The 27,896-nt window shown below is 40.9% G+C and overlaps 3 protein-coding genes and 1 long non-coding RNA gene across 6 annotated transcripts in view; all 4 read right to left on the bottom strand.

Moving 5' to 3' along the window:
* Nucleotides 1–2,261: 2,261 nt before the first annotated feature.
* Nucleotides 2,262–5,142, bottom strand: cdkn1ba (cyclin dependent kinase inhibitor 1Ba). The gene is made up of 3 exons (XM_020639483.3): nucleotides 4,400–5,142; nucleotides 3,842–3,976; nucleotides 2,262–3,463 (listed from the first exon to the last, which is right to left on the bottom strand). Exons 1-2 carry the CDS (start codon nucleotides 4,827–4,829, stop codon nucleotides 3,855–3,857), a joined length of 552 nt encoding a protein of 183 aa, XP_020495139.2. The 5' UTR covers nucleotides 4,830–5,142; the 3' UTR covers nucleotides 2,262–3,463; nucleotides 3,842–3,854.
* A 1,552-nt stretch (nucleotides 5,143–6,694) lies between these two features.
* cdpf1 (cysteine rich DPF motif domain containing 1) lies at nucleotides 6,695–8,737 on the bottom strand. Its single transcript, XM_020639541.3, has 3 exons — nucleotides 8,582–8,737; nucleotides 8,275–8,386; nucleotides 6,695–7,785 (listed from the first exon to the last, which is right to left on the bottom strand). Exons 1-3 carry the CDS (start codon nucleotides 8,692–8,694, stop codon nucleotides 7,657–7,659), a joined length of 354 nt encoding a protein of 117 aa, XP_020495197.2. The 5' UTR covers nucleotides 8,695–8,737; the 3' UTR covers nucleotides 6,695–7,656.
* Nucleotides 8,738–9,182: 445 nt separating this feature from the next.
* pparaa (peroxisome proliferator-activated receptor alpha a) lies at nucleotides 9,183–21,464 on the bottom strand. Of its 2 annotated transcripts, none has more exons than XM_065951472.1 (8): nucleotides 21,206–21,464; nucleotides 17,026–17,258; nucleotides 15,532–15,686; nucleotides 12,500–12,638; nucleotides 11,642–11,841; nucleotides 11,284–11,553; nucleotides 10,927–11,170; nucleotides 9,183–10,822 (listed from the first exon to the last, which is right to left on the bottom strand). In XM_065951472.1, the coding sequence occupies exons 2-8, from the start codon at nucleotides 17,207–17,209 to the stop codon at nucleotides 10,578–10,580; spliced, it is 1,437 nt and encodes a 478-aa protein (XP_065807544.1). In that variant the 5' UTR covers nucleotides 17,210–17,258; nucleotides 21,206–21,464; the 3' UTR covers nucleotides 9,183–10,577. The 2 variants fall into 2 exon arrangements, with proteins under 2 accessions (XP_065807544.1, XP_020495181.2); XM_020639525.3 differs by having other exon boundaries at nucleotides 11,284–11,550; nucleotides 21,206–21,457.
* Nucleotides 21,465–23,468: 2,004 nt separating this feature from the next.
* LOC136177656 (uncharacterized) overlaps nucleotides 23,469–27,896 on the bottom strand; it is a 34,827-nt gene continuing 30,399 nt past the window's right edge. For both annotated transcript variants that reach the window (XR_010665164.1, XR_010665165.1), the window contains 2 exons: nucleotides 27,482–27,533; nucleotides 23,469–24,794 (listed from right to left, as the gene is read on the bottom strand). This is a non-coding gene — a long non-coding RNA (uncharacterized lncRNA). The remainder of the gene's footprint in view (nucleotides 24,795–27,481; nucleotides 27,534–27,896) is intronic.

Below are 27,896 nucleotides of genomic sequence, written 5' to 3'. Positions count from 1 at the left end.
GGTTCTTGGCAAGATGCTAATCTGACAAGCTGGACTTCAAGCTCACAATATTTTTTTTTCGATGGTAGATTCAGAAATATAATTTATAACAAACATGCATTGGTGCGACCACACAAAATTTAAAATCTTAGGTTTATGTTGGTGAAATGACTCCTCTATAGAGATGGGATCATTCTTAGCACTCATCTGTTTGACTTTGTTAAAACTGCTTCTGCTTCCTGAGAAAGGAAAAGGTAGGTTAACAAGTTAGATTCTGAATTAGTGCAAGCTAACTTAAGTTTGAATGTTCAGAATAGTGTCTCTGGTGAAAAATGAAGCCAATGCATAAGAGCAAAATATTACGTTTCCACATGAGGCTGGACACAAAAGCTGAGGAATCTCCACTACGCCCCATATATTAAATGCCAATCTTAAAGCAGAAATAAACATGTTAGCTAGGTTCAAAGATAGACTTGGTTTTCGATAGCTAATTGGTAAAAACTGTGGGAGGGGGATTACAAAGCTTAGGTTTTGATTCTATTAAGGCTAACAGTTATGCAATAGTTTGCATAATAAGTGGCGTAGCTGTTTGCCAAGAGGCTTAAGGCCCGCCTCTGCTCCACCTCCTGGCCTGATATTGAATTGATCGAAAGTTAGTAGGACATTGCATTTCCAATATGGCAACCCTTACCTTTAGGCTTCAAAAATGGGTGACATGTTTTTTTTGTTTTTTTTTACAATCTATGAGCTTGCCATCATAGCTAAAGGTGGACTTTCAATGGGTCTTCTTTCTGTATTTACTTTGGATCTGATTTCATACAAGTCTTTGAGATTAACTTTGTTAGATTTCTGTTTTTTGGAAAGCTGTGGAGAGCTTGCACTTCTTGCCCTGATCAAGTGGTCTATACTGATGGATTCTCATTGAACCAAGGTTTTCTTGTGCATTTACATTACATTTCCCTGCTTGTGATGCAATTGTCAAGTGCTTTATAGAATGCCACAGACTGGGGCTATTCTTTTCAGATGGGGCAAACAATTTATTGATGGTTGTTTCTCCATACTGCATTGAAATGTGGACAGAAAAATCAAAAACACAAGATCAAGCTTTGACACAAAAACAAACTTCCTCAGATTGGAAGAGATATCACAAATGATGATCCTTTGAGGAACTTTGCAAAGTGTTATTGTACTGCTGGTAAGTGTAACAGTGTGCTGTCATATGACATGTTTTGCATTTAAAAGTAACTAATGAATTGAAAAAGTGTTGCAATACTCTCACTAAGGCCATGAGCTCACTAGAAATGACTGCAGAGGTAGTCACAGGCGGTGTGAGATATTGTAGGAATAACTCTCTCTCACTCTGTATTTGACTCCTACATGCTGGTATCAACAGGAAAGAGGCAGCCAATGAAACTAATTGGGTGGTGTGTGTTTTATGAAAAGAACAGCCTGTGCTGTCTCGAGCTCCCTCCCACAGCACGCTCACTGGCTGATCCTAAGTGGTCTGCTTTTCCTATCTCTGCTGTGATTGGAGCAGAGAGACGCCAATGAGTGAAAACTTTTTTTCCCTCTTTTTCCTGAGGACCTGCCCTTGTTGTTTTCAACTTTAGAGGCAGAGCTGGGGCTGAGGCGATCTAGCACAGTGACAGCCTGCACTCTGGTGCTGTATCTGCACTCAAGATGGACACAGTGTACTTGATTTTAATCCAACCTCACACATTATATAATTTTATTGTGCCAAATATTCCTAATAGGGCACTAATTCTTTTGAGAAATGGGTTTCCTGCAGGCCAAGTGTGGAACTGTTATAGAAAAACTTTGGTTGTCAAATTTCCAGAGAAATGCATTCACAGCTGAAAACCTTAAATAATGTGAGGTCATTTAAACCTCATCTAGAACATGATGAGAATTATTGATTCTTCCTTCTTTTGTGATTTAACTTGATAAATTGGGTCAAAGTATTCTAGTTCCACCACTTCTGTGTCATTCCTCAGACCGTGGAAGACATTAAACCGTACAATTAGCTCGTTTTGTGTAAAATCTCACATTGACTATGATCCATTTGCCTGTTTATAGAAGTCTGTTTACAACTGATGGTGTATTTCAGTGCTTTGCATGCAAGTGTGTGAGTGCATATGTTAGTTTTAATGTGTCAAAAAGCAGATGCATGGAGTGCTACATGGGAGTTGAAAAATGTTTTGATCATTTTTGAAAATAATAGTTTTAATCTATCCTACTGCAGAATGAAGAAAACACACAGTATATAGAATCAATTATTGGGCTCAGTTTTGCAACAGTTTATTTATCTTAAGAACATAATGAAAATATATATTTACAAAAATGTCACTTTGGGAAGCTGTACATACACCCACAACAAAAAGCACAACATAAATAAATTAGTTTAATGGTTCAGTGTTTTTCAAAAAAAAAAAAAAAAAGGCACACAGGTACTCTTCAAATGTTCTACCCTAAAAGAAAAAAAGACAAATTAACAATAGTGCAATTCCATGTTCCACATGAATTCCACACAGCAAAGACAAATCTTTGATTCACATATTTGCATAAGTAGCCCAGTGGTTTTTTAACATATTTTATCTATGCTAACCTGGACTTCACCATTTATCACAAGGGGTGGGATTTGTGACCTAAAAAAAAGCCACTAAAAATATCAACTCACCTAATTTAAAAAAAAAAAAAAAAGAAGCTAATTCTTAGGATTATTAGCAAATACTGTTCAAATTTGGTTGGATATTGCTCAGCAGTTTAGCTATACCTCCCTCCCCATCCCCACCCCTCAGCCCCCAAAACAAAAAGGCACAAACTTTGGCAAAAAAAACCCAAAAATAAAACAAAAGTCAAAAAATTGGGGAAATAAAGAGACATTATTTGCATGTAAACTTTATCTGTCATGGCTGTTCCCAGGTAGATGGACCCTCAATTTATAGTGTGGGCATCTGGGCCTTCAAAAATAGAAAAAAAAGATTTATAACACTGGGACAAATAAAGCCATAGAAAAAGAAAAGCAAAGGAGAAATTTTGTTTCCACATAACCCTGACTTTTTGAAATCTGCATTTTTAACTTACATCAATTACCTGAATAATGATACAATATGACAAAATAATATTTCTCTTTTGGAAATTGCACTGCAACTTCCCGAGTCAAATTCACACACTTACGCAAAGACATTTAACAAAAAAAGGTATGAAAAGCATAATATGCTTCTTTTTTATGTGCTACATCTGAAACATAGGTAGTAGATACAAAAATGAGCAAAAATCCATTTGCACACTGCTACATTGTCTGCTGCTTCTGAGGCAATTTAACTGAAATGAGTGCCAAAACTTGATAGTGTACATATTCAGTGCTTTGTGCAGCCTCTCCTTCTCCCTTCTTTAAGGAAAAGGCTGCTTTTAGATTTTTCTCTCCCATCTGTCAGATGACGAGAAAGGCTACAGTATTCCACCAGCAACAGGTCTCCTCGCTCTGTGGGGCAGAAAGAGGAAACAGGCTGTTTAAAAAACAGTTGCATTTTGCTTTATATTTCTCACACACACACACACACGCGCGCACACACACACGCGCGCGCGCACACACACACGCACGCGCGCGCAGAGGAGGAACAGTCATAGCAATAAGTGTTGTGGGAGACCAAGAAAAACTATATGAAAGTGTGTAAGGCTGATGACGTGTGTGCTGAGTGCAAACAAAAGTGCGTTTTTCGAGATTTAAAAAAGAAAAAAAAAATGATAGAAAAAATAGGCCAACACAAAAAAAATTGTATTTTATACAATAAAACCCGCTATGCTAATATGTAGGCATCCCACATAATGAACACTGAATAGTAATATAAAACCGTCTAACCTTGCACTGTTTTTCACTGGTCCTCCGGTCTCTCCTCCGAGACTTCCACCGCTTGACTCGCCGCGCCGCCCGCCTGGTCGTCATCTTCTTCGTCGGAATGCGACCTTTTACTCTGACTCTCGTCTGAGCAGGGACCTGGCAGACAAAAGAGGACGCGGGGGGGGGGGGGGGGGGGGGGGGGTGAGGGGGGAGAAAAAGGTTGTCAGGGTTGTTGGGCGTGTAGCGCTGCACGTTCACTTTAAAGAGGCACCTGACAGCTACGGAGATTTGTTACAACCGTGAACAGCACGACGGAAGAAAATGTGCAAACTACAAAGTAGGCTAATAAGCGCGAGTTTTAAGCCCATTTCCCTAGACAGCTTTACATCACCAGCCTCATTATTAACAACAGTTTAAAAACACCTATGAAGACTCTCTCCAGCATATTCTGCTTATTTGCAAAGACAGACCAGCTTATCGTGGCTCACAGTTAAAACCCCGGACACAAACTGTTGCTTTTCGCCACATTGCGACACAGCAAACATTAAAATGCATGGCAGCCAAAAGAGGTCAAATCACCTGAAGAGTCTGAACGTCTCTTCCTCGAACCGTTTCTGTCCTGCTGGTGATCTGGCTGCCTTTCATCCCTTTCCTCGGCATCCAGTCGGTTGCTCTCGCCGGGGCGCTCCACCTCTCGCTGGGGCTGCTGCTCTCTCCGGTGAGGAGGTCTGCGGAAATACTCCGGTGCGTCATTGTCCTCCTGCCAGTCGTATCTGCGCGGAGGAGTGAGCGGCCTGTCGTTGACGACATCGAAATTGTACTCCTCCACAAAAGCCTGCACACTTTCCTGTATCGAGGCTTCAAAATACCTCCGCGTCTCCTCTCGGTCAGGTGTGCCGAAAAGGTTTCTGCGGGTCGGAGGTCTGACGTTGTCCTGCTGCCGCGCATCCACCCTCTCCACCGTGGGGCTCGCATTAGACAGGCGAACATCTGACATTTTGTTGCACATATGACAAGTAAAAACACTCCCACAAACAACCAAACACTTTCAAACTTCTATTTCCAAGTAGTATTCCTCTCAAATGCAAAATAACAGGAGCGATGCAAGCATACTCCGTGCGTTTCATCCAAAACGCGTACGCGCAACAACAACAACAAAAAAAAAAAGAAGAATGGAATAAAGCGTCTCCAGAAGGCGCAGGGGGGTTTTAAAAAAGCCACTCCTGTCAAGTCCGTAGTAAGGCAAGATAAAAAAACAACAAGTCAAGTCATAACAGCCAACATGGCGTTAGAGGGAGCTGTGAGTGAAGAAGAAAAGTTGACATCAAGGAGTATTTAAACAGAGGAGGCGATTCATTGGTCTGCGCACTAGGACCGCCCACAGAGGGAGCTCCTAAAGTCGAACAGGGGCAACAACAACACAGAGCTGGATTGGATTAACTCTACACATGAATATGGCCTAATTTATCTTGTTTGATTACTTAAGATAAAAAAATGAAGAACCCAAGGAAAGGGGGGGGGGGGGGCGCTGCAGGAGAATGGTCCAGTTTGAGCTTATCTGTTAGCACCTGATTTATCACATCAGGCATCAGGTTAGATGTTTAACTGGACACCTACAAGTCAGGAATCTGATCTCATTAAGTGTCATTTGTAAACTGTGATCCCCACACTGTAACATAAGTATGGGGAATTGTCTTTGGTGTAAAAGCCGTTAAGAAAACAGAGTACTAACATGTATTGGCTGCTAATGCTATCGCAGGAATAAATAATTAAATAAGTGTCAGATTGCAGACAGATAATGCAACACCTGATTTGATGTCAAATAAACAGTTTAGGCGCACTTGATTAAATCAGTGTGAATCTATTCAACGACAGCCTCGAGGTTAATGAAGGACAATTAAGACACTGAATACGAGGTTTTGTGCAGGAAAACAACCCCACAAAAAAAAAAAAAAAAAAAAGCCACAAATCTTTCCTCCTGGTATCTGATGACATCAGCTCTGGAGCAGAAAGTCTTTGTAATGGTTGGCACGGTGCCTATCACTGTCAGACTCTCCCCCCTGGTGCCACAGGGCGGGTTTGTGTGCTTCAATGGTTGTAATTGCGTATGTGTGCTTAGAGTTTAAGCACCAAGGAAACAAAAAGTGCTGCAGCTTGAAGAGAGACCTTCAAAAAGTCAAACATTTCTTTCTGCAGGGTTCTCAGTGTGCATCATTAAAAAGTCCTGCTTAAGGTGTCTATTACCAAGTTAATCTTCTGTACATGTCAGAGCTGCAGAGGTGTCCTGCAGTAATTGAGTGAATGCATCAGCAAGTACTCCTTGTGTGCAGAGTTCACAATGTCCCAACTTAAACTCTACAGCGGGTGTCGCTTTGCATTCCTCAGCACAGTTCGCCAGAAAAAAAAAAAAAAGAGAGAGAGAAAAAAAAAAAAAGAAACCACTGGGCCTGCCTTTAAGGCCATGCTGTTTCAATTAACCCCTAGAAAAGAGTGAAACATCTCGTGATAAATTCAGCAAGGCCATCTGTTTTATCGATGCTATCGCCGGGATCACACTTAATCCATAATGTGTTTATGCTGCTGCAAACTGTGCGCGCCGTTGTACCGAGTGATCCCTGAGAGATGGAAACAGATTTGGATCAAACTGATTAGATGGGTATTTGAGAATCAAGGCCAGGGAAGATTTTGTTTGGGTCACACATCCATAGGCAATGCTTTAAGGGAAATACTTGTTGTGGGTTGTTGTTTTTTTTTCCATCAGAGTTTAAAATATTTAAACACCTACAAATTTGAATGGGATCATGCAACTAAAAACAATGTACATTATAACCCATAAACATGGATCCACAAGGAATCAAAAACAACAGAGAAAGGTCACTACTGGATGTGTCTTTTTATAGTTTGAGATTACACACTTAAAAAAAAAAAAAATGACCGCATAGAAGTCAACAAAGAAACCTCTGACCACAGTCAAGAAGGATGTGTAAATGTCACAACACACGTCTGTAGTGTCCACCAGTGTGTCATTTTAAAAGTTATTATACCTATAAGTTTATGAAAACTAATACAGATGTATTTCCTCATTAAGCGTAATACAACAGGTAAAATTCATGAAGTACAGTCTCTCCTTTGCAATGGCTATGAAAACAGGAATCTCGTTTTTTAATCTGCCCGGCAACTGGTCTTGAAGAATGTTACAGCGTCCACATCAGAACTCTCTTACTATCACTTAGGGAGACGACCAAAATAGTTGTGGTATTGGGCAGAACAGCAGCTATTAGCAAATACTGCAATGCTGTGCCTTGATAAGGGCCATAAAATAGAACATGTGCTCCAATAATAAAATCATTACCTCTATCTTAAGATGCCGATGCCATTACCACAAATAAATAAAAATCCTCCTCTGCTTTTTTTTTTTAATAACAGAACATTTATAGCAACTGCAAAGCACTTTCAGCTAATTATGTCAGGGTGTATTTTTTTTATTGCAGCCAACCAAAAGGTCTGCATGTGAACCTGCAACCTCATCACACAATGGCCCAGCAACTCTAGTTAATCCCACCACTTGCTTACTTTTTTAAAAAAAGTCTCCAATGAGAAATAATACACATTTACATCTTACTCAGGTAAAAAAAAAAAATGTGATGTGTAGCTGCGTTTTTCTTTTCTTCTTCCTTTTTAGGATAATTCGTTTTTAGGTGTGTTGCTTGTCTTTCTGCATTTTGGCCCTGCATGGTTTGATAAAAGAGTGCAATGACATATTTGTGAGTCTTTATCTGACCATTCAGACAATTTCTCTTCCGTATGTCAGCAGGTGAAGGGTCTCTACTCCAACGTCACGAGATGGCAGCTTTGGAGCTCTGCTTCTTCTTGGCCAGCTCGGCCCGGATCTGCTGGGGGAACTGGTCCAAGTGCTTGTTCACACACTGCATGCAAAACCTCTTCGTGTAGAAAAGACTGCATTCCTGACAGAAGAGAAGGCTACAGTTTAGCATCAATTCTCCAGTTTCACTTTGGTAGACATGCAGAGTCACACGTATTTATACATTTTTCAACATCTGTATGTGAGACTGGATAAATTGATTTGAAGTGCATAGCAGTCATGAATTTCTCTCAGCATGTACATATAAGCCACGTGATTACGAAAGGTGTCTGAGAAAACTAGATGCATGTTTTAATCACCAGTGAGCTGCAAGATCAAGTCAGCTTCCAAAGCCTGACTGGGAATGCCAATTATTTGTTTGGCTTGATTGCACTCCCAGGCTGCATTTTAGTGTCTCCAATCAATGTGGTTACAGTTCCCTTTAAATCAAACTCAAGTCTGTAATTATCGCATTTGTCCATGAAGAAGGCATGCAAACGTTATCGCATCTGATAAATTGAATTACATAATCACATATCGAGCCAATATAAAACACAAGACCGTAGCAAATTGAATTTAAAAGAGATCTTACCGGTGCAACACAGACGCACATGCTGCACAGGCTGCAGGTAGAGCCCAAAACAAGAAACTTTTCCTTGTCCGGACTGAAGGGGTCTCTGGTCACGAAACACTCCTCAAGCAATCTAATGGGACGACAGAAAAATGCACAATAAACGGAATTAAAACGTAAACAGGCCCATGCGGTTCCACTTGTATGAAATAGAAGGTGTGTTTTAAGACAGATACCGGGACACATGCTACTTAAACAACAATGAAAGGTTAAATTATCTTCGGCGTAGGGTGGCTCAAGAGAAGCGTCCCGCTTGGTGCACACTTACACAATGGCTCTTGTGTTAGGTGGTTTCTGGCCGTAGTAGGTAAACGGGCTACTCAGACCACACGACTGGCAAGTAAATGATTTTTGACGGTGTTCACTTTTAGTTTGCTCCATCGTTCAGAGCACAAGAGCAGGAAGAGGTACTTCCTGGTTTTCACGGTTCAACCATGTTGTTATTTCACGTATCTTTACCGCCACCTACTGAGCAGGGGGAGCACAGCGACAGAAAGTGTGTTGTAGAGTCCTATACTTAATATAATTATAATATATTTAATGATTTTTCAACCGTATTTGCATGTTTTCACGGATGTATATTGATAGGTAGTTAACGTGTATTAAATTTGAGTAAAAGGTTCAAAATGAATAGCGATGTAATAACAATTAATTCAATAAAGGCAAAGCACAGGTGCTGCTAATTAACACCAAAGACTAACAGGTGGAGTACAGCTAACATCATAATCAGGTCTCTGTGATAATAACTTAAAATACAAAATATAAAAATATCTTCTTGCTAATATTTCTTGAGCAGATTCCATGAGGGGAATCATTTACACTGGCATTATTAGACTGTTAAATAAGACAGACCATTAGCAATATCAAAGTCAGTTAAATATATTAGTTTATTTTTAAGCTACCACAATATTCCTTTAATTGAAACAGCAAATGCAGTTCATAATGTACACTAATAAACATGACAAAAAATATAAACTGTTATGACAGCAATGTTACAATACTTCATCAGGAGGTGAGTCATTTCGCCTGCTTAACTGTCTGCATACACACATCCCTTTCACTGTGGTCACCACATTCCTATTATATTTACAAAATACAAAATAAACCAGCTTAACACACTGTGTTTTGTGGTCAAAATATCCAATACTGGCCAATAGTCACCCACCCTCCTAAAACATGTGCCTCAATGGAAGAAAAATGTGCCTGTAAGGTATCTTGTGTTGTTTTTAAATCAGTAGGACAGCGGATTGAAATAAATACACAACAGATGAAATAACCATACTTTAAAACAATGTTCACTGAGAGTTGGGCTCATTTGAGTTCATCGTCAGACAGAAAAGCAACCGATTTATGACTTAATATGATGTCAGAACCTTCCCTGGACCAACACTGACTGGTAACAATAATCTTAACAAATCACTTTTCTACCCCATGGCTTATTTATTGCATTTGTTATGAAAGGTATGAGGTGTGTGGTCAAAGTCAGAGGAGACATGAGGTTGACATTATGGCACTCTTGAATACTGATACAAATGTTTCTACAACCATTAATACAAGAATTGTTGAGGGAGATTTGTCTAATTTTACAAGGCACTTGTCATAAATAAAAGGGCATGACCATTACACAAATCATTTCTTAATGAGCTCAAATGAACTAAATATCCAAAATACTAGGAATATGTCTTTATGTTAAGTCGGAGCAACGTCTGCACAAAAAAGAAAGTCAGTGTAAAGATTAAATGTTAAAACATCTCTGCTTCTTGGCACTTCAATTGAACTTATTGCTACGACAGTATAGTGCATAATGTGGCTGCATCAGCCATGTCCTGTTATCTATATTATTATTATTATTATGTGTACATCCATTTTAAATGCCATGCAAATTTGCACAGCCAACTTTTGTTCTCCTATGCATGTGTCTGTAGAGTACAAGCCTGGCATCAGATCACAATGTATGACAATAAGATGTTCTAAGTTATGCATTTTAACGAATATCTCCACAAATCTATGGTGACAGATTGAAATAAAAGTTCTGTATCCTCTTTGAGGGAAGCACTCGTGCAACCTTCAAGAGCTGCTTTCCCCTCATTTCATTTGTGTTCAGTTCTAGTAGACTTCTAAAGTTATAGATCACATGATGACACCTCTGCAGATCCCAGCAGCGTGTATCCTTAGAAGCTGCACAATGAGCTACTTACAGTACATCGATATGCATATAGTTCAACTTAGTATGTACACCTGCTTTTAAATGGCATTCATTGTCATCAGTACATGTCCCTGTATATCTCTTGCAGAAGTGGGTGCAACGCTGCATCCTCTGTCGTCTTAATTTCCTGCACCAACTGTGCATGCTCTGTGACCAGCTCCCGGAGGTCAGCCAGTTTCTGCAGCAGTCTGGGAAAGAGGAAGTTGTCGTCTGGGTGGTTGGCCAGCAGGTGGAGCTGCAGTGCCTGCACGATGCTTTCCTGCAACTGCTCCACTAGAGGCACATCAACCAGGCCTGGGCGATCTGGAGGGAAAGGATCAGGTAGAGGGGAGAAAGGATATGAAGACGCAGTCCTTGCAACTTTCAGTCAAGGTGAATGAATATATGTATTTTTTTTTTTTTTTTACCTCCACAGCAGATAATTGCAGCCACAAAAAGGGCCAGGTCACTGTCGTCCAGCTCCAGTGAGTTGAAGCGTGAAGCAAACTGGAATTTAGGCTCCATCATGTCACTAAATGGCCGTCGCATGCTCTTGAGAAACTCCCTGGTGATGAAGCCTCCACCACGGGCCACTAGGAGGCCATCTTTGTTCATGCAGGAGGCCAGAAGCGTAAAGAGGGCTTCATAAACGCCATACTTCAAGAGAGTCACCTAAAAAAAAAAGGAAGGTAAGATTCCAACAAAACATCTTTGGTTCAAGTAAAAGTAAACATTCCCGCTGTATATACTTAATTCAGTAACTGATACAGCGCCCCTAAACCCACCTGATCATTCAGATCCAGGCTCTGGAAGCCCGGCACCGACTTGGCGAACTCTGTCAGCTCTGTGACCGTCTCCACTGAGGTACTCTGGCAGCAGTGGAAGAGCCTGGTTTCAGCCTCCCTCTGCTGGAGCTCCCCACTCCCCACCGATGGAACCAGGTCCCCAGACTGGAGGCTGATCTTGACCTCTGGACTGTCACCGTTGAGCATATGTGCCGCTAACGTCCTCTCTGCCAGCTGGAATGTGTCCATGTCGTGAATGATGAAAGGCTGCTGAGAAAAGAGAGGGGAAAGATGTGAGGAGACGGACTATAAAGACTATTTACAACCCCTCTGCCATTAGTGTTGTTGTTTCCTTTACCGTCTTGCTCGTCTTTCCGGTGAGTATGAGCCGAGCTTTCGCCTTGTTCATGCTGAAGTTCTTCATGTAGGCTTCGTGGATTTGCCTGACCAGAATTTTGTGGTCGGCCAGCAGAGGGTTTGCCACCTCCTTCTCCACTACTTTGCTTTCTGCCTTTAGCTTAAGCTTCTCCGCCTGAGGCATCCGACCAAACCGGATAGCTGTAGCATAGACACATATATCGTTAGCAACAGCAAGAAGAGTTTTCAAAAGTTTTTTTTTTTTTTTTTTTTTTTTCCAACAAGGAAACTGCATTCTTACACACCAAAGATATCCTCCTGCAGCAAACACGCACGCGTGTGCACAAACTTAACATTCACCCACAGCAGAGCCTCGGCATTCTGTTCTCTTTCCTCCCTTCAGAGGACAACATGTTTGTCTCCCTCTCAGGTTTCGGCCGTGGCTCTGCCTGCAGTGGGAGGCCATTGTAACAAACTCAATGACCCCTCTTGCAGTGAGTGCAGCTGACGGGCCAGATGTGGAGCTATATGGAGCCTGTGTTATCTCAATGTCAGGCAGGCTCCGGCGGGGCATGTTCTATAAACCCCCACTCGACGTAAAACACAGAAACACACAGACACGTCCTGCTGTTGTACTGGAGGACACATACTGTGATCTCCACTGAGCAGAGTTTTATGTAACTAAATACTTAGGAGTGCGTTTATTTTGATTGCAGATTCCTTTCAGATTGTTTATATAAGCCACATATATCTCACTCTTTTGAAAATGAATTGAATTGTATAATAATAATAATCAACCTAGTGATACAGCCAAACTTGGTCTATGGTGCCTCCAAGGCCTCGGTGTTGAACACCTTACCATTATGGGACATGCCCACAGAGAGGCACTTGTGGAATCGGCAGTACTGGCACTTGTTCCGGTTCTTCTTTTGGATTTTGCAGTTGCGTTCACACTTGTCATACTCCAGCTTTAGCCTGATGGTCCTCCTGAAGAAACCCTGTTGGAGACAGAATGATGCACACTGTAGCTTTCAAAGATTCAGATTTGACAACACAAAACGTTCAGAATACTCCTCTGGTTCTTGAGCCCTCAGGGGATTTCATTTAACCTTCCATTTGCTTTGCAGCCTCTATTTGAAAACAACCTCTCAACTGGATTTTACACTTGATTGATGTTTTTTTTGTTATGTTTTACAACTTCTGTGTGCAAGAAGACTATTTATTCTGTCACCGCCACGAGTCAGCCAAAGCGTGCAGGCTTACAAGTTAGACCGTGTGCTAAAGCTATAAGGATGCATGTGGATCCCCAGTCACTCCGGTTTAATGAGCCTTTAGTTTGGAATTGCAATGAGAGACTGGAGCCAGTTATACTAGCAAACAGTCATTTTGAATGATCATTTTTTCTTCTTCTTTTGTAGTTTTTAGGCACCTGCATGTATATCGGCAGCATTTTTGTATGCTGTACATTCAGTACATTTGAAGCCCTGGTCAGAAAGTGAGTTGGACTGTACAGTGGAATAATATCTATATTTAAAGAGGTCTACTGTACGCTCTGCCCTTCTGAGGATGAACCCTGATTGGACAAGACATCCTGCAGCCCTCCAACGCACACTGGGGTACAGGGCAGTGGGCCAGCGCATGCTAACAAGTGTTGCACATGTGCCAGTGTATCTGATGCTTTGACATACACTCACATACACGTGTGGGTGCATCACTGAAATACCAACAATCCCTCACGGTCAAGAAAGGGAAAATGGATTCTCTGGCAATATAACTGGAGCTACATACACATTCAGTATGTCACCTTACAAATGTTATTTATTTATTGTGAAGGCATGTCATTATTAAGGGTTATTTTTTGTGTTATAGCAAAGCAAACAATTCTAGCTTTATTGTGGGAAATAGCTCAGTGAAAAAGAAGTAAAGGTCTAGGCAATAGTTTAGTGACATGTGTAAGTCATCAAAAACACATTACAAAACAACTTCACGGCACAAAGGGGAGAAAAACAGATGTGTGTTTACTGCATGCATGTCCTTGCATGAATGGAGGTTCAGTCAAGACGAGAGAGGCGGTGATATGCAGCCATGACCGGTGACTCATGAGACTAAAGACGTAAGCAATGGGATGGATTGTGCAATGTTTCCTCAAGGGCAAATGTCTTCTCATCAGACTGAAAAGTGTTTCACTTTATCTCCAGAAATAACTTCCTGCTATCTGAGCAGGGAGACGTGCTGATGTTTAACCGACTGTCCTGCTGCTCTAAATGTGCCGTTCACATCAGCGTCATCACACAGCAAGACTTAAGCCCCGGCACCACGGACCCACACAGCATTCCATTCCACATTCCCACCTACAGAGCGCTCCTCTCTTCATGCGAGGTGTTGAACATGATATGCAGAGAGACCATCCGGCGTGGAAACAGTGAACTGTGGCTGCTACATATCACACGCCAGAGTTTTCCATGATGGCGCAATATCATCGGTCAGCAAACTTAGGAACAAAGTGTGGTCAAAATACAGCTCTCACGTGTTGCAGCGTCCAACAGTTCAGTGTCATCATGTTCCTATTTTAGGACAGCAGCAGTAGTGTGACACAAGGACGTGCAAAACAAGTGTTCTTTTTTTTTTTGTGCAATCTGATGGATCTTATGCAGACCAGCGAGGAGACAGCCAGCTGTATGGCGCTTAAAAACATACAGATGTGCATTCTTCAAAACTTGGACAGAAGAATGAACGTTGTGAAATATTTGCCTCCCGCCTGTGTCCATCATGGTTCCTATAGATCTGAAGGGAAACTGAAAGCACATTGCCAGCACAGAGGAGTGAAAACAGACTCTGCACAAAACTGGTAACAACTCTGTTTCACTTCAAATACATGAAAGTTGTAATCCTACTCTGGATTTCAATAAGTAGTTTATGAAGTAGAATAAACAAACACAGTGTCAAGTTGAAGCTGTGGCTGATGGGAGACGTTTTAACTACGGGCAAGTGAGTTGTAAAAGTTGTGCAAAAAAAATAGCAAACTGAGATTAGCAGCAACAACATGCTACGGGCTTAGAGGTGTGGGCCTAAAACGAGCTCACATGACTTAATGGAAAACAGTGCAGTGATGATCATCAATGGTTCTAACACATGCACAGAAGTGATCACTGAACTGATAATGAACTCAATAGTCTCAGTTACAGAATGTTCTGGGTGTCACTGATCCTTTCTGACTTTTTTTGTGCTACATACAATCTCAAGAATGTCTGGAATTTCAGTGCCAAGGTGTCCTGTGGAGCTTAACTAATTAAAACCTGAAGAATTTACTGTTAAGATGATGACAACCTCCAAAAGATTAACGCAAAGTAGATTTTTGTTTAAGAAAAAATAAGATCCTATGCGAAGATAATATTTGCCTCTAAACACAGGAGGGCTCTCTGCCAGCTGCAGTTACATGTGTGCTCATGTGTGCTCATGTGTGTGTGTGTGTGTGTGTGTGTGTGTGTGTATTAAAGTCTCTTAGTTGGGCTCTGTGCCAAGCAGGGGAGGGGTGAGAAGGCAACCAAGGCCACTCTGTCCCCCACCTCACATGACCCGGCGGTGTGCTTCTGAAACTTTTTCCACTGGCTGCTGGGTCAGGCGCTCCTGCATGCCAAGCTTTGTATGTGTTATGTTGTGCATGTGGGCGCTTACGTGTGTGTGTGTGTGTGTGTGTGTGTGTGAACACATGTGTGAGTGGGTGTATTTTGTGTTACATGCAAGGACACCAAAGACAACATTTTCCTTTGCAGCACATGTTATCTTCAACCTGAACGGGATTTGATCAGTGTTTATTTCTGTCACTTTCTATGGTCTTTACTGGTATGTCCTGTCTCCGTTCATGCATACAATATGTACTCCAACTCTCACCTTGCAGCCCTCACAGGCATGCACCCCGTAGTGGAAGCCTGAAGCCTTGTCTGAGCACACCCGGCACTCCAGGTTAAGGGGGGGAAAACTCTCCTCGGGGCCGGCCGCTCCTCCACACACCCCTGAAGACGGACTGGAGGCGGGGGTCAGAGTGTCTGCGAAACACAAAAGACAAAAAGTCATTCCCTTAGTCCTGGAACTAAATCAATCCAGAATATAAATCCTCAAATATTTCATAAAATAACGATTTAAGCAGGCTAACAGGTTTTTGGGTAATTCACTTATTAGCAAAGAATTGTAAGAGATACGCTACTGCTAACCTTTTTAGCTTATCTTAGCAGAGCTTTGCAGAGTATTAGTCTAACTGCTTGTTTTGCAACGGTTTAACAAACAAACATAACGTGTGGTCAGAGAGCTTTAGAGGTGGATTAGAGGTCAACAGAGCCAAGTAACTGTGACTTGCACTTCTAGTCTTTTTTTAAAATGACTCAGAATCCTTTTTTTTTTTTTTTTCTTATAAAATAATAAGAGAAATTGTAGTTTGAAATGTGAGATGATACACTCATTCACTTTTTTATGTGCCTGGGTTAAGGTGAGTCAAAGTTAGAGCTAGCCCTAGTTGGCGTAACTAGCTTGACTCAGCATTTTTGATGGTACAGCCTCTGGAAACAATGTTTTATGTCAGTTGGGTAACGTTGTCTTGAAACATCTTCCACAGCTCTTACAATATCAGTATTGGATATCGGCTAACTGCTTGTTTTTTTCTTTAAGATTTAGTTAAAGCAATATGAAACATGTTTGGAGCTTTAGAGGTGGTTTAGCAATGGAATGAGCCATGCTAACTGGCTGCTGGCTGAAAGTTTAGCTTTATGTTTTCAATAGCATGAGAGTGGTATCAGGCTTCTCCAACTCTGTTTTTTTTTCTCAAAAGCTGACTGACAGAACATATTTCTATAAGTGAGAATTAAGAGAAAAAAGGATTTTGTAGATGTTACAATTGTACAAACCAGCACACAACAGGTTGCATTCTACTTTCTAAAACAAGAAGTGTATGTCACGTCATACGTCGAGGAGTCCTGTAAGAATGGCTGTTTCCTTTGTCTTCTTGAGAACATCAGGTATATGTCTCCTGCAGACTGAAGCATTTTTAAGTGTTTTCCTGAAGACATGGGTCATTTATTATAGTAAAGTGCTGCTCAGGTATTTGGAGACAAGATCATGGAGGAGAGACAGAGATAAATCTAATCTTCTGTTATCAGACACACACTGTTTCATGCAGGTCTCTTTCATGAATCAACATGCGTCATAGAGGAGCCTTAAGGTCAAAGGGTCAATGTTGTAATGATCCACATCACCTGCCTGCAGCAAAGGAACATCCTGACATGTTAGCTTTTAAATCAAATAGGGATCTGTTTGTTTTATTAGTTCACTTTTGTACATTCTATCCTCCATCAGTTGTTTTTTAATCGACCAGGACGCCACTCGCTTACTCACCAAGTGCAATGGAACACTCCGATCCAGAGCCGGTGCTCTGCTGCTCCAAAAAGTCAAATCCCAGCGTGTCGTCTCCGATAGACTGGGAGATGTCCCGGAGATCGTCCATCAGGTCTCCACACAGCGGACCGTCCAGCAGGGAATCCGCCAGAGGGGACGGGGGGCTGAAGAGATCCCCCGCCATGGTGGAGATGGAACCAATCCTGGAAGGAAGAAGGGCCTCACTCACCAGACTGTGATAAGAGGAGAGAGAAAGGGCAAAGGGTGATAATGAGACGGAAACCCTGAGGCAGCTTATGAGTGAGGTGGAGCAGTTTGGGTGCAAACCTCTGAGGAACATTTTTAGAATAAAACAAATAAAATACTCACACATGCATGACACATGAGTTTGCTGTGTGGTTGTTTTTCTCCTTTTCTGTAACTTTACTGTACTGCTCTTTTGTTCCATTTACAGCAATTTGGTCATCTGTTGCCATTTTTAAATGTCCTTTATAAAAACACTCGATTGACTGATTGATTGATTGAATAATACTGCTCTTTATTTCTTCAGGCTCTTATGAGTAGAAATAGACAGAACTCTGGCTAAAGGGTTTCAACTCTGGCTAAAGAATTACAAAACTGTCCCACTTGTTGACAAGTGTATCTGTCAGCTCTGTGATTGACTGGCAAACAGTCCAGGATGTACCCCGTCGTTCACAGCCGGGATCGACTCCAGCAAGAACAGGAAAAGCAGTATTGATAATGGATAGATGGATCTTCTCATTAAGTCCCAGAGTCAGACCTACAGAAGTCCACATGCTCATTAACAAAAGGAACAAGACATTATACTGCACTTTTTAGTTTTAAAAGCACCACCAGCAGAAAGTACATCCCAGGAGTTACCCATGGATGCCACCACTGTCTTTTTTCAGATAAAGCATCCAAACGTGAGAGAAACACAAAAGTCTTGAAAGACTGAGCCTTCTTAGTGCAAACCTGTTATTAAGAGCCAACAAGCATTATATAACAGGGTACTAATGTTAGCGGCTTGTTCCAAAGCGCTGACTCTGATTTGTTAAACAACTGGGATGCCCTCAGAGACTCTAAAGACGCTCAGTGAGTACATACTGTACATCAGAGGTAGTGTTTACATTGTATGGATAGCTTTCCAGTGTGTAGACACGCAGCTCTAATTCACTTTTTCTCTGCCCTTGTCTGTAGCAGTCCGTCCTCTCAGAGTGGATCTCAAATGAGCGTGTAGGAGGGACAGTGTTGGAGCTCACAGCTGCTCTCAGCAGGAGAAAACACATCTGTTTGAGCCATCACACAACATCACAGCACCATGGCTAATGCTCATGTTCTTTGACGCCCTGTCCAACTTCCAGCAATTCATGGCAGCAGATGTTACTGTTGTTTTTCTGCAGACTGTATATTGATTGACTTGTCAGATTGCAATTGGTGTAAGAGCGCTTTGAGTAGTCAGAACAGACGACTAGAAAAGCTCTATCCAAGCTTAAGTCCATTTACCATTTTCTATTGACACCGCAGGTCATACCTACCTATTCTCACACTGATGGCAGATTCTGTTACGTAGACTGTCCATCAGTATTAACTTATCCCATTCATACATTCACACTCAGCCGACAAAGCAGTGGGAACAACTTGGGGTTAAGTTTCTTGCCCAAGGACATAATGGACATGTGGCTGCAGGAGCTGGAGATTGAAACGCCGCCCTTCCGGTTGTGAGGCGACCGACTCTACCAACTGAGCCAAAGATGAGAATATTTTTCTTAACTCCTAAATTTTGTTCTAAATTTTTAAAAGTTCAAATGTACCAGTAATAAAATGCTGAACAATACAAAACAATCAAAAGCATTCCTCTGATTGAATATAAAGAGATTTGGCTGTTGGGGCCATAACAGAGCTAAAGCGTGCTCAATGTAGAGTCATGGTTTACACAGCTGCATACATCTGTGAGGCGAGCATGCATGAAGAATTATGAAATTAACTAGATTGTGCAATTCGACTGTTTAGAACCCTGACTTTAAAGCTCCTGTGATGAACTTTTTTGTTTGTGTCGATTTTGGCGACCCCTCCTGGTCAAAGTGGTCTTTGCTTATTTTGTATTGTACATGTGTAAGTAGTGTTTTTTTTTTTTTAAATCTCATCCTGCTTTATTGTAACAGTCAAATCAATCACGTTCCCAGAATCTTGGGAAACTGGGTCTTTGTCTGAACTCTACCCTGCACCAGTGGCTTCAGACTTTTAAAAAAAACTACACATAGGAATAGTAGGTCTTAGTACTGGACGTCTCTATTTTTTGTAGGTCACATGAAGACATCGGTGCTCATTTTCATTTTTTTCTCCAAACCCAGATAAAAACTCCTCACAGGAGAATTGAGGTTGTTGAGTGTGCTGGTTAAAACAATAGTAAAACATGACAATAAGATGAAATGATCCCTTCATTTGTTTGGATGGTAAACACGCTCTCTGTTGACTCTTGAGGACACACAGTGAGAACGTGATTGATCAAAGCAAGCCCGTACTTGTTTATCTAGTCTGTGTGTTGCAGTATGTCGGCCGACAGGTCCTGACAGAACGCCAGAGCTGTGGAGGATATCTGTGAGCGTGTGTAAAAAAAAGAAAAATGTAGGTATATGCTGACAGGTAAAAAAAAAACGGTTCGAACTGTTGCCTAACAGAGTTTCATCAAAGCTGCTTGGATGAACATGTGACCTCTTGACAATCTGTTGAGAATCCAAGCAGCTAAGTAATATTTTTTCTATCAAAAGGGCAGATTGGGTGAGCGTTTATGAATCTATGGGTGGTAAGACATCCAGTTCTTATTTACAATAACCTGCCGTTTAGCTTTTGCTGGGTTGTATCCAAAATATGTAAGATTCCCATCACAACACAAGCTAAACTGTTTCAACATGTGGTTCAGATTATTTATTAAAGTGTAGTTTTTCTGTGTCCTGACCTACACTCTGGCATGACTTCCTTGGAGCTGATGAATCAGTGGATTTCATGGTGACGTTACTAATATCATGGGCAACTCTTTCGACATTTGGGTGTGAATGGCACATATCGGATAGTTGCAGGTTTGAAAATGTGAAAATTGCTTAATTTCTAGGATTTGACAGGAAATTGGGATAATTTGAAATTGTAAACATTCCTGTCAGACAAAAGCTGATGGTTGGATAGATTCAACAACAATTACCATCAGATTGACCTTAAATGAAAATAATCATTAGTTTCCTGTTTCCACCTCTGTATCTTTAAGATTTGAATAATCTGAGGGCAATCTGGTCTGTAACTCAAGCCTCATATTTATAATACGGATAAAAGGTTAAACATATTGAAAACAGGTCAACAACTACCTCTTCGCTGCATTTCCCCTTTCATAGCTGACCCTGGCCCAGCCCATGCTTCCCCATCACCTCAAAGGACATTGTGTTTTAAATCCCAGAGGAACTACAATCTCAGACAGAAGACACTATCTTTAGGTCGCGAGGGAGAAGAGGAAACAGGAGCCTTCTGCTGTGCTCAACAAAGCATGTTAAAAAGACCAACAACTGACCTACAAGCTCCATTAGATACAAGACTTGAAAATAGATTGTCAGAGCCGTCTGCTGAATCAGGATTAAATCTCTGCAACAAGGTCATCCATGTGTCAAACACTAATAATAGTGAGGCAATCGTTAAAAAAAAAAAACCACTTCCACGTGAATTTACAGACTGTCATGTGTTCACACTGTCTCTTGATGTTTATACTTCAAGGAAAATAAAATACTAGGCTCCTGCTTTTGGGACATAAAGGGGACATTTCAGCCTATAAATAAACACCTTCCTCTCCTTAGAATGAAGCTTGAAAATAGTCTTCACCTGTTTTCAAGACTCGAGCAGTCAGGAAGTTCAACGTGGGATCAGGTCAAACACACAACCAGATAGCCCACTGAGACACTGAGAACAATGGCATGCATTCTTCTAATGCAGGAATAGAAGCAAGAAGACTTCAGCTCGAAATCCAATTACGAAAGTGACTAAAGAAAGTCCAATAGTTAGGCATTTGATTTGTGGGACTGACAAAGCTGTTGGTTAAAGCATCAGAACTGCAGCTGTAAGCCTGCTTCAAACATCCAAGCAACGTTGAGGCTGTTTATCACAATTAACCGAAGTTGGAAATAAAGGTGATTAATACCTCCGAGGCTGCAGTCCGGATCATTTTCAGAGGCTGGAGTCGAGATGGAGGGATGTCTCTAATCGGAGGAGGGAGGTGTTTAGGTCCCGGGACACTCTGAGGCACTGATCCTGATCCACAGATCTCCTCTGCTGAAAACTTGACGAGTCGCCTCCCTCTGCGCTGTCAAAAACCTCCGTTCATCCCTCTGCAGGAAGTAACGTAACGACGGACGGCGACACGGCGCGCGCGCACACGCACACACACACATACGCGCGCGCGCACACGCACACACACACACATACGCGCGCGCACACACGCACACACACACAAACACACACCCCCCTGACACACCTATGCTTTCAACCAATGCACATGCAGGGACCGCCACGTTTTATTCTGGCAGGACCCAATCACTTCCTGGTGTCTTGAGACGTCACGGGCTCGATGTTTTTTTTGTTTTTTTGTTTGTTTGTTTGGAGGGGAGGGGAGGGGGAGAGGGGGTCTCTATTGTTCTTGTACCGTGGACAGTCTACGTGTCTCGGCTAGCCGTCTCTCCTCTCAATTAAATTTTTAATGACGTCATAAAAGGCAGTAAACATGTTAGCCTCATTTGCTGTGATATTTACAATGAAGTCCTTTGTGTCACTGTTACGAAATGAAACGTCAGTTTTCTCATAGAAATTACACATTACATGCACATGACTGTCTGCTGAATACAGTAGCCATAGACTGTATAACATAGGCCTATAGGCTATATAAATATACATAGGCCTATATCCTATGTAGGACTATATAAATGTATTGTCTATGCATAGGCTAATGTTAACAGAGTATTGCCTATTAGACAATACCTACAGTATATCTTCTGTTTTCTGTACATAATAACATAGATGTAATAAATGCATTAATTGATTTAGGCCTACATTAATTCAAAGGACTGCTTGTGCTTTAATTTGTGGCTTGTGTGAATAAATTAACTTTAATGTGAGCCATTTTCATGCCACATAATTTTTTTTCTGCAGAAGAGTCTAGATGGAAATATCGTTCTATGTATTCAAAACGTCAAACAACCCTTTATGAAACCAAAGGACACTAATGAGCCATTTGTTTCCGTATGATTTATATTCTTACATCATTTTTTTTCTTAATACTCATTTTATATTTTCTATGCTGGACATATACTACAGTAGGCTACTGCTATTTGTTTTACACAGGTTATTTTGTACTAATTCCTCCTCATCTGTTTGTACTCTTGAGTCTTAAATGTTTTAATATTAAACTCAAGAAAATATTTGACTTCTTATTACTCCTCTTTGTTTCCAAAACTAGGTCGAGTTCGTGTAACATTCACATTTTGTCGCACAGGTTATATGTTGAATAAACAGTTAAAAATACAAATAAAGATGTGACTGTAATGTGCACTATCAGTAGTGTCCGTAGCTTATAGCTTGTATTGTTGTAAATACAGGTGTATTCAAAGTTAAGCACAACATGAAAGAGGCTATATGGCGCCATCTACTGTGCACGATCAGCAACTACTGAGAATCAGCGACAACTGTGTCCCCACCCTGAGATAATAGACTGCCTGTTTACTTCTACGGTAAAACTATACAGTAGTCTTGAGGCTGCTCAGTATATTCACACACGTTGGGTGATGATTTATGGTTGTTGTTTTTTGTTGTTGTTTTGCCTCAGCACCTGATCTGTAAAAAGTGTGGAGGAACCCCACATGCTCACATTCTCTGAAGTGTTACAGACACTTTGAAGCTGAATGAAGACTAAAGCAGATATATGGTATGATGATGTTTGGGAAGCAACTTGAGAAGGCAGCTCAAAGCCTCTGAGACTACTTTCTTAAGTGTTAGAACAATGCTGAGCATATGGCTCAGATAAAACAGATTTGCTTCCTTTGTGGATTTCACTGAATTGTCTTTGCTTTTGATCCCCTACATTTTCATAATCTTGCATGGAAAATTAAATCACAACAGTGTCATTGTTACTATAAGTACTAAGAGAGGCTTCTTCTAAAATACTGAATAGACCTAAACAATAAACCATGATCAAAAGATTGTTTAAGATGTCTTGTGAAATATCTTGAGCTCCTTACAAGGATTACTAAAGAAATATTTGTTCCTACAACCCCCTTCTACATTGAAAGGATCAGACACACACTTTTATAGTTAAGACTAAGATCACAACCTGCTCTTCTTCTTAAGATAACATTTGTTATGAACTGTTGCTATACTAATAAAGATTGATTAAATGACTCATGATCCAACAGTTTTTTTTTTTTTATCATCCAGTCTTTATTTATCTCTGAACAAAACAGCACGAAGTCAAAACATAAAAAAACATTTATATACAAATATTTCCAAGGCCAAACACATTTCTTTTAAATGCTTTTTATAAAGTTTAAATGATTCATTCTTTTTGCCATTAAATACATTTTGTAATTTGTGCACCACTCACCCGTTGAATGAAACCTTGGACATCAAAAGCCAGTCGTCTGTCGGCGCTAACTTTTTAAGTGTCAGTCAGTGTTGGGTGACGCAGACATGGGTGCTCCTGTGATGTATTGCTGCCCTCCAGGGAAGGCAGTAGGTTGTATAGTTAGCTCCTGATGGGGTAAAATCACAACCCTGAAACCACACAACCTACTACCTCACCCTGTACGAACACCATAAGTCACCCAAGTAGAGGAGGAGGAGGAGGAGGAGGAGGAGGAGGAGGATCTGAAAGTTTGTCTTGAATACATGCTGCTAACATGACATGAAAATAAGTGTTCAAAACAACAACAAAAAGGTCATTCAAATATCATCAACTTGCATGTTTTTAGAGTATTTACAGTTATGATTCCTAAAAATATACAATTGAAGTTGAATTTAATATTCCATCTCCAAAGTTTAAAATTGAAATTAAAAAAGGGAAAAAAAGATTTTTGCAGTGTCAATGTTGTATTTTCTTTGTGATGATGATGATGATGATGATGCAATCACAGTCGCTTCAGGAAAGACAGTAAGTTGTATAGTCATCTGACAACTTGGGAATAACCCTAAAACTATACAACCTACTACCTCACCCCAAAGGACTGTTGATCTGTGGCGGGTGATTCTTATCCCGCGTCGTTGATGGTCGGCCTGCAGGGAGACAAACTCAGAACAGAAAGCCTCTGGGAGACAACGAAGGAGCAAAAAGTGTGAGTTTTTTTCCTCCTCACAAGTATGCATGCTCTTTTTTGGGGTTGTTATTAAAACGCATATGGTCCTCCCTGACTTTTAAGATACTATTGACTTAACCAAAAAAACAAACAATTCTTTCTTTTTGTGTTTTAATGCAATCTCTTAGATAAAACATTTCCTAACATATGGATACATTACTTTATTTAATCCCATTTAAGATCTTTTGCTAAATAAAATTTTCTATTTTTACAGAACATGCAATCTCATGTGAGAGAAGAGCAGAGTTAACTAACAGTGTGTGGTAAAATGACAAAAGAATTCTGTCGACTGACTTCATAAAAGTCATTCATTGTTGACAGGTCACCTCCTCTCCGGCAGCTTCAGGTCTGTCTCCTGCGTCAGCTCTTGTCCTCTCAGGTTTCCTCGACCTGATGGTGACAAATGAGAAGAGAGAGTGAGCTGCTAATGGAAGTCAAAAGGTCACACTTGCACATCTTGTCTTAGACATACCGACAGCACTCGCCTGTGCATGTACACATACGCACTTAAGAGAACGTAAAAGACAACGATGTGTGTTAACACTGGCACACAAATGCAAGGGTTTTGTATGCGTGCACATGAACACACAGAGAGTGAGAGTGTCTTCTGTTTGGATTATTTATGAGGATCTTGTTTGGCGATCAGCAGGGGAACTGTGATGTTACCAGCTGGCTTAGGGTAACAAGTGATAAACTGCACCATTAACCTAAAACTGCTACGTTAAATCCTAAATCCTCATCCTCAATTTTGCTCGGTAGTTAATTTATGAGCATACGTGTGTGTGTGTGTGTGTGTGTGTGTGTGTGTGTGTGTGTGTGTGTGTGTGTGTTTGAGTGGAGGGTCAAACAAGACGAGCAGTAGTTGTTTCAGGGAGTTTCCTGTGTGAGACAGGAGAGGCTGCATCTCTGCTGTGGTTTCCCCTCGAGCGAGGGAGCGACGGGTGAGACCTGAGGAAGGGAGGTGAGATCTAACTTATAAAAAGTGAGTCACTGCCTGAACTCCTCACACGCAGGGACTCAAACGCACGCAGGCACCAGTTTGTGGCTATTTTATAGCAGGTTGGTTTTCCAATAAATGCCACAAAAAAAACTCTACACAAGCTACTTAATGTCCCAGTCTGTAAGCTATACTGGAAAGCACTCTTGGCTAACACTACACACTGATGTGTGTTCAGCCAGGTGTATCAGGGTTACACTGAACGCTCTCCTCCACACCTATAGTGTCAAATCATGCAATTTAAAGATCTATTCCCATTGTCTCCCAGATTTCTGCACTCATCCTACCTAATGGAGGTGAATTTAATTTAATCTTCGGAGCAGACATCATTGAAAATATTCTGTGGATAATCCACAGACCTCAACGTGAACTGATGAAATCCTTCCTCCAAAAGAAATAGTCCCTTCAAGGTGATAAATTGTTACGCAGGTAATCTAGGTGAATAAGGAAACGGTTTCAGAGGTTTGAGAGGAGATTTAAATAAAAAAAATTAAAATAAATGATGAATAGCTAGATAATATATTTCAATATTTTAAAGCTTGACTGCTTAACTCTCACACTGTATCCTGTAGAGGCAGATCTTTTTGCAGTCTGGAATTTGTTGACAGAAAAACTTGTTTGGACAGTTTAAAGTTTGCGTAACATGTTTTTTTTTTTGTTGTAGTTTGTAAATGTCAACTCTTAAACACAAGCGCTCCAAATATGTGCTAAATGAATCCTCTGGTGTTCATTTTAACACTTGCAGATGGTTCAATAAATCCTACTTATTTTTTGTGTGCCTTTTCTGCGTTTAAAAAGAAAATTATGTCAAGCAACAACGTGAATGTGAAGTAAGATGTGTTCCTGATGTGATCATACAAAACCTGTTCATATTATCTATAGAGAGGAGTAACACCCCAACAGTCATTTCAGTCACTTTTGTACAACTTTCCCAAAGAACGCCGGCCCAACCTTTTTTTTTTTTTTTACTCATGGCGCCATAAACTGTAAAACAGTGTTAAACTGTCAGGAACGATACTTAAAATGATTTGACAATAACCACTCGACTGAGAGGAGAGTGGACCATGTGTTCCTGCACGATCGGTATATAAAACAGTTATATGAGCAATTGTAAAATGAAAAGCAACTGTTTCTCTTGGTTGTCTGACGTTCTTTTTATCATCTACTCCTGACATAATGGCACACGTTGTCTTTTTACTGAAGATATTGAAGATAACACAAATATGACATAAAACAAGCGCAAAAAGATTCATGGCAAGTGAGAGTTTTTTTTTTTGCGTGTGTTGAACACACTGCATGCTCCATTATTTCAGAGACATTCAGGTGTTTTAAAAAGATCAGATTTTAATAAGCACATGCTGAGAAAAGTCTCTGAAGGAGTCCAGTCCCTGTGCCTGCAGTTGACCAAAGTCACCAACAGGTGTCATGTCTCCCCACGTTTACAGGGAGTGTGTGCGCAAACCCCAGGGCTCCCGTGACAATGAGGCCTTTGTGCAGCTCCGAGTGCCAGCCGGTGTGCCCTCGTGTACTGTTTCCCTCTAATCTTCATTTGACCTTTAGGCTGATGGCTTTTCTTTCCCCTTTTTCCCAACTAATTTCCTTTGTGGAGATTATCATTTAGCCGCAGCGCAGAGTTACTGATTCAGATGACAATACACACACAAACACGCCAGAGTGGGTTTTTGACGGGACATGTCATTATCTGCTCTACGCTGGGAACAATGTGGGCCGGAATGTGTTCAATAAACGACAGACAAACTGTGTGTTACTTGTGTTGTGTGACTGCAGGCAGCAGGGTGAGGAAATCAGAGCATTCATAATCCCTGCTGCAGACCTGAGCGAAAAAGATTATGATATCAGTGTGATGGTATTCTCACACACACAGACAAACAAACAAACAAACAAACAAACAAACAAACAAACACACACACACACACACACACACACACACACACACACACACACACACACAAACACACAATCTCAAAGACACACACACTGTTACACATATTTGAGTGTGAAGTAAATATACTCTCAGATCATGTAAAAAAAATAAATGTAATTAAATCTTGACACTAACCTTGAAATTGACATCTGAGCAGGAACGTTATTTAATTCCAAATATAATGAGCCTGCAATGAAAGAGAAAAAAAATATATATAAATACGGTGATTTATACACACAAACATGTCTACACACACAAAACTGCTGTGAAAATACACATTCACAAAACACAAAAAAAACACACACTACCACATATTCTCTCTCTGTCACTCACACACACGCACACACACACACACGCACACACGCACACACACACACACACACACACACACACACACACACACACACACACACACACACACACACACACACACACACACACACACACACACACACACACACACACACACACACACTCAACAAGGTGTCCATGTAGCCCTCAGGTCATAAACCTGCCAAGCAGCTACTTGTGTGTATCTAGTGTATCATTA

The sequence above is a fragment of the Labrus bergylta genome, chromosome 23, assembly GCF_963930695.1.
Source record: "Labrus bergylta chromosome 23, fLabBer1.1, whole genome shotgun sequence".
NCBI classification, from domain to species: Eukaryota; Metazoa; Chordata; class Actinopteri; order Labriformes; family Labridae; genus Labrus; species Labrus bergylta.
This window is presented reverse-complemented; position numbering and strand designations above follow the sequence as displayed.